This window comes from Cyprinodon variegatus, unplaced genomic scaffold, assembly GCF_000732505.1.
Source record: "Cyprinodon variegatus isolate N-32 unplaced genomic scaffold, C_variegatus-1.0 Scaffold922, whole genome shotgun sequence".
NCBI lineage: Eukaryota > Metazoa > Chordata > Actinopteri > Cyprinodontiformes > Cyprinodontidae > Cyprinodon > Cyprinodon variegatus.
Genome location: NW_015151375.1, coordinates 277,565 through 283,935, shown reverse-complemented (window position 1 = coordinate 283,935; position 6,371 = coordinate 277,565). Strand labels below are relative to the sequence as shown.

Here is a 6,371-nt window from a genome sequence, read left to right as displayed (position 1 = left end):
GTGACGTCACTGCTGGAAGATGGCAGGAGGGAGGGGCTACTAGATTTGGGAAAAGATGGCCGCTCCCAGACTCAGTGATCGTGATGAAAAACACTATAATCATTTTCTTACTGATTGAGGCTAAATTAATTAAATCACTGCGAACGTATTATATTTAGATATAAATAATGATCCATTGATTATTCCTTGCTCCACTCTGTTGGTCTGTCACCTAAGTTAATTAGTTAACTAGTTAGTTGGGGTTTAAACATGAACAAATGTTGGTATAATACCTTTGCATTGATATTGCTTTTTAAATTATTTTATTTCTCTAAAAACTGTTGGTCTCTTCAGCGAGTTTCCTTCGCTGACGCTCCGTCATCAAGCTGCTTATTACTGTTTGAATTATGAGGTCAGCTGATGTAAAGATGAGACACAGAAAAAGATAAAACCCATCTAAATTTAACTGGAACCTAAATATCTGATGAGAAAACATTTTAAATGTTCATTATTTTGCTTTAATTTGTTTCTAGTTTATTTGAGAAACAGTGTAAGACGCACAGTAGTTTGTTTTAGTGATGGTTTAACTTCTGTAGGTGGACTTCAGGATACATATCGACAGTTAGAGACTAGCTACAGCACAAGAGCATTAAGTTTAGCAGAAATATACAGCACAGACTGAGCAAAACTCACTGCATCCAGATCTACGTTACAGCTGAGCCAGTGAGGATCTACAGACATGGTTTCACTGCGTGATTAAAGATTAACGAACTCTGTGGGCTTCAGCTCCACTTTTTAAGGTGCAGAAACCGTAACTGTGTAGAAAATAAAGAATCTCCATTTTATTCCCCTTCAGGCTCCGACTCCAAACAGTTTTCTGAAACTGGCAAAAAAGGCACAAATAATAGACTTTCATTTCTTCCTCTGTCTAAAAACCCCCCAGTTTTCCCCCGAATCCTTTGATTGACTTAAAGATCCTTTAAAGATGGCCGAGCGAGCTTGTTCTGGCCAACTAAGCTCATTTTGAGCGAGCAGACGATTAAGCACAGGTATACAGACCAGTGATCAATGTTCACGGCCACAGATGTGAACATTTTATGACAGAAAACTAATTGTTGGATTGAGCCGAAGACGGATTCAACAATACATGAAGAACACTTTGCATAAAGAGAAAAATAAATTATTATTTTTATATTTGATTAAAAACTGCCAGGGTAGAAACACAACCAGCATCATCAGCCTGAAGCAGAGGCCTCCTGCAGGCAGCTGGACTCCATGGAACAACTAACACATCTACAAAGAAAGTGGTGGTTCTCACATATAAAGCCTTAAATGGCCAAGCTCCATCTGATATCAGAGATCTGATTGTTCCTGATGTTCCTAACAGAGCACTTCGCTCTCAATCTGCAGGTTTACTAGTGGTTCCTAGATTTCTAAAAGTAGAATGGGAGGCAGATCTTTTAGTTCTCAGGCTCCTCTCCTGTGGAACCAACTACCAGTTTTAGTCCGTGAGGCAGACACCCTGTCTACTTTTAAGGCTAGGCTTAAAACTTTCCTTTTTGATAAAGCTTCTAGTTAGAGTGGCTCAGGTTATCCTGATCTATCTCTATAGTTCTGCTGCTATAGGCTTAGACTGCTGGAGGACATAGGGACCCCTTTTTCATCATTCTGCTTCATTCTATCTCTATTCTCCCACTCTGCAGAATCTATTAGTTCAATCTCTAACGTTCTGCTCTCTCTGCTTTTTCTCATAGTAGCTTTGCTTTGTGTGTTTCCTGGACGGGGCCGCCTGTGGAGCTGGTTGACAGTTGCCTTTTGTATCTAAGCTTCTTTTTCTATGTCTGCTTCTGTCTCCTTGAACCCCAGTGGGCCTCAGCAGATGGCCGCTCACACTGAGCCTGGTTCTGCTGGAGGTTTCTTCCTGTTCAAAGGGAGTTTTTCCTCTCCACTGTCGCTACAAGCATGCTTAGTGTGAGGGATTGCTGAAGAGTCAATGAGTCGATGCAATCAGCTGGTTTTCCTTAGATAGAAAACTTTGAATCAATCTGACTGGATGATCTGGTTGAACTGGAAAGTGACCTGAGATGACATGATGTGAATTGGAGCTATAGAAATAAACTGAATTGAAAAGATATGAGTTGGTGTTAAATGTTAGAAAACAAATGTGGAAAAACAGCATTCTGTTCACTTCAAAAATGGCTGAATGTTCATAGAGTAAAGGGTCCATTGTCCTCCAGGGAGAGCAGCAGTAGCATGAAATGTCTGAACTTCTGCTCTGATGATAGCAGCTCCTCAAACTGCTTCCTTTAGGAACTGGTCGTCATGTTTAGAGTGTTAACAGCTCAGCTAAATGTCTGTTATTCAGTATTTACACACCAGGGACAGACATGTCTGCTTGTTTCAGCGCTGCACCCTGCTGAACTCCGGCATGCACAGGGTTAAGAAGCTTCACTGCAGTTTGTTTCATAAATCAATTCATTTAAATCATCAAATAAACTGGTTAAAAAGTTTTCTCTCATTGAACCAAACGGATGGAGCTTCAGTCACATTGTCTGGATTAGTCGCTGATGGAAAATGAACAGCAGCAGTGATGTAATCCCTGTTAATCTAAAGGGACCATTAAAATGTTTGTTCCTTTAACTTTGTTAACCCATGAAGCCCAAAGATCCTCTGAAAAGGATCAACGGGAGGGAAGATCAGGTAGGATCATTAGGTTCATTAAATCACACACTGAAGGTTTTATACTTTTATATTTGGTAATAAAAATTATTTTCTGGATCGTTTCCTGTCATCAATGTCATTAAAATTAAATAAAAGACCTGATCAATATGTTTAGTATTGGAGTTAATTAAATATTAAGGTCTATTTGATCCGAGTCACTGAGTTCATCCTCATCTGTAATAAAATAATCTGTTTAAAAGACAAACAAAAACCAATAATTTGAGTAGTTTTATGCATAAATTAAATGTCTTTAATTTGGAATACAGGAGGATCAAAAAATAAAATCTAATGTATGAAAAAAGTTCAGCTGAAAGCGAAGGTTAAACGAAGGAGGAAAGGAATAATAGTTAAAGTCAAACCTTTGAGTCTGTTCGTTCTGTGTCTGACCACTAGAGGGAGCCACTAAGGAGCGTTTCCTTCATATTCCACCTGATCTAAAGCTTTAAAAAAAGCACCTCATCATTCTACATATTTCACCTTTGCTAGCATGTTTTCACTAAACAGGCTGTTCATAAATATTCTAAGTGAAATACTATATTTAATTAATTAGGAAGAGCTTTTAGCAATACGCTGCGGTTAGCTGCAGTTTATTAGCATTTGAGCAGGTCAGCGCTGCCTTACAGGACTGGTTGTGTTTCTACCCTCAGCAGATACCTGAGCGCTCTGCCTGGCAGACAGATTCAATCCATTACCGATGGAAACCATGAGGGAAAAAGCTTTGGATCAGAGTGGATCTTTCCGCTCCCGCTGCTCAACCACTTCCTGCGAACTCGCTCTCACATGATCACCGATATAAATACGGTATCTATGGTCACTTTATGATCGATGGCCGAGACGACAATCCAGCTTTTCTCCACATTCATAAATGAAACAATCTTTTCAAGCAGATCATTCAGTTCAAAGGAGCCAAAGAGTGAATGTTTTGGTAGCGACAGCAGGACCCTTCAATGAGAGACAGCAGGTTGCAGAGCGCCCCCCCAGCCCCCCCTCCCCCCCCTTCCTTACTCTCCAACCAGAGCAACAGGAAGTTCTTCCTCTTCTTGCACTTAAAGCAGCGTTCTGCAGACCGAACTGGAGGAGTGACGCAGCAGGGAGAGACCGGCGACGGTTCAGTCATATCTGTGAGCCCCCCAGGTCTCCCCCGCCCGCGGGGTAGTGCCTCAGGCCCCCTCCCCTGCGCAGGGAGTGCAGCGCCACGGTGCAGCAGCCTCTCAGCAGCGAGCCGATGTGATACATGGGCTGGCCGTCACGGACCGGACCTCGGCACAGCCAGGCCACCGTCGGCACCACCGGGATGGCCACCGCCAGCAGGTCCACCAGGAAGTGACGACTCCAGTAGCTCTTTTGGATTTTCCCGGGTTCTCCGTCCTCTGCCGCCACGCCCCCTCTGGCCTCTTGTTCATCGGTTGTATCTTCCTCATCCTCCTCATCGTCCACTTCCACCACCGTGACGCCGGCTTTGTCCTCCCTGGAGACGGACCTCCTGGGAGGCTGAGATGTTTGAGGCTGTTGCAGACCTGCAGACAGTCCCATGAACCTTGGGAACACCTCTGGAGTCTCCTCTGTTGATCTTGCTGCTGTCCCAGTCTCTTCCTGCTTGTCCTCCTCTCCCAGTACCGTCTCCTCTGTCTCACCTGTCAAGTTAAAGTCGGCAGGTTTTCCGGATGATATCTTTACTAAATCCCAGACGTTCCTTTGTTCTCCCTCCCCTTCTCTTCCCTCGCTGCCTTCAGCTGAGCTTCTATCCGTCTGCTGTTCCTCCTCTGATTGTCTGATCTCGGTGTTTTCTAACTGTTCTTCTATTGCTGACTCTTCCTTCTCTCTCTTCTCTTTCTCTTGCTTCTCCTCTTCTGCAGCTTTGCCGTCAGCCGGACGCCACGGACTCTCCGTGGAAAAGGCCACAGTAGCAGAACGCGGCAGAGGTGGAACCGCAGGTGTTTTGGAAACCGGAATGGGCTCTGTGGCCGTGCTCATGACTGTAGCTGTAGTCACGGAGGTGGTGGTGGTGATGGAGTCCAGATCCTCCTCCCCCTCGTCAGACATCCAGGTGGAGGTGGGACTGCAGGCCTGAGAGCGGAACGTACGCTGCTCTGCGATAGTGTCCAGGTCAGAGGGATACCCTGTAGCTGCAGGGATCGGGCAGCTCTCGGTCTGAATGCCCGCCTCCCTCAAAGGGTGCAGGTAGAGGTGGTGGTGGGACAGGCAGGGGTGGCTCATGCAGCTCACGCCGCCCAGATTGCAGTGAAACGGAGCCAGCCGCTCAGCAGTGCAGAGTTTCTCATAGGTGGAGGAGTGAGGCATGGTGTGTGGCACCGAGTGGGACATATTTCGAGGGAAAGAATGAGGCAAGGTGTGGGAGAACATGTGAGGCAGGGAGGGGGGGGCAGAATGGGGTAAAGTGTGGGAGATGGTCTGCTGGTAGGAGTTGAGCAGCGTAGCCGTCTCCTCAGAGAGGTAGGCAGCTTCCAGCAGGAGGTCGGCCCTGCTGGGGACGCCGGTCTCCCCGCAGCACACGAAGCCGCTGTCCTGCGTGCCGTCCCCCGACAGGCAAGGAAAGTCTGCGTCGTTACAGTGGCGCTCCCCCAGAGCCTGGTCGCTCAGCTTGGTGTAGGTGGAGCTCCGAGTCAACGAACGAGCTGGAGAGCCATCGCAAGAGCAAGACCCTCTCCCTCCCACCGTCAGCTTGGGGACAACTCCAGGACTTTCTCCAGAAACGGACGCTGGAGCAGAGCCCCCAGCCCGGGTCCGGCAGCCTTGGAGGGCTTCTCCCTCCTTGGCTAGTCCTGCTTGGGCTAACTCCATGCTGAGCAGAAGGTTTTCTAATTTGTGGTTCTGAGTGTTGATGTCCTGGAAGTACTTCTGAACTCCTACATCTCCACTGAGCCCGCCGGCATCACTAAGCCTGGAACGAACTGTGTCCACAGCGTTTTTCAGCTGCTGGATCTCCTGACGAGCCTCCTTCAGAGCTAACTGAGCTTCCACGCGATGACACTCCTCCTCAACCCAGTCCTCCTGCATCCGGTAGAGACGAGTTCGCAGCTCATCGATCTCTGTGTCTCTAAAGGTTTAAAAATGAGAGAAAGGCTCAAAACTCAGAACATGGAGGGACCTGACGATGAACTGCTGTTCGGTTTGTCTAGTTGTGTCTCAGTAGCTCACCTGTCCTGCAGCGTGGTAATGGTTTCTTTGAGCTTGGCTCGAAGGTGTCGGATACAGACCTCCTTCTGCTGGAGAGGTGTGAGATACTGCTCTGGCGGAGGAGGGCGAATGCCATGGTTGTCTGTACATGAAGTGTATTTCTGACGTCTGTGACAAAAATATAAAGAAAAGTGACAATTAAGGAGCGATTTTAGAAGTGAACACATTAACCCAAACAGACTGGTGTGTTTGAAACCTCAGAAAGCATCAAGGTTGGGTTTGAAGGTTATAAACAGTTAATATAAACCGAGAACTCTCTTGGTTTTCTAATGGAGAAGAAAAACAGATGAGTGCATTGTCTGGTCTGAGAGGGACCTTAAATCAACTCGCTTTCCTTTAAATACTGTTTTAGAAAATTTTAAACGGTCAACATTATTTGGCTAGTCTACTTTTAAGGCTAGGCTTAAAACTTTCCTTTTTGATAAAGCTTCTAGTTAGAGTGGCTCAGGTTATCCTGAGCTATCTCTATAGTT

General features: G+C 46.2%; 1 protein-coding gene across 1 annotated transcript in view; it reads right to left on the bottom strand.

The window, feature by feature from the left end:
* Window positions 1–3,721: 3,721 nt before the first annotated feature.
* Window positions 3,722–6,371, bottom strand: part of LOC107099946 (syntaphilin-like) — a 14,974-nt gene continuing 12,324 nt past the window's right edge. The window contains exons 4-5 of the mRNA XM_015398276.1: window positions 5,860–6,006; window positions 3,722–5,758 (exon numbers count right to left, since the gene is read on the bottom strand). Of these exons, the coding sequence (XP_015253762.1) occupies window positions 3,814–5,758; window positions 5,860–6,006 (2,092 nt within the window). The 3' untranslated portion in view covers window positions 3,722–3,813. The remainder of the gene's footprint in view (window positions 5,759–5,859; window positions 6,007–6,371) is intronic.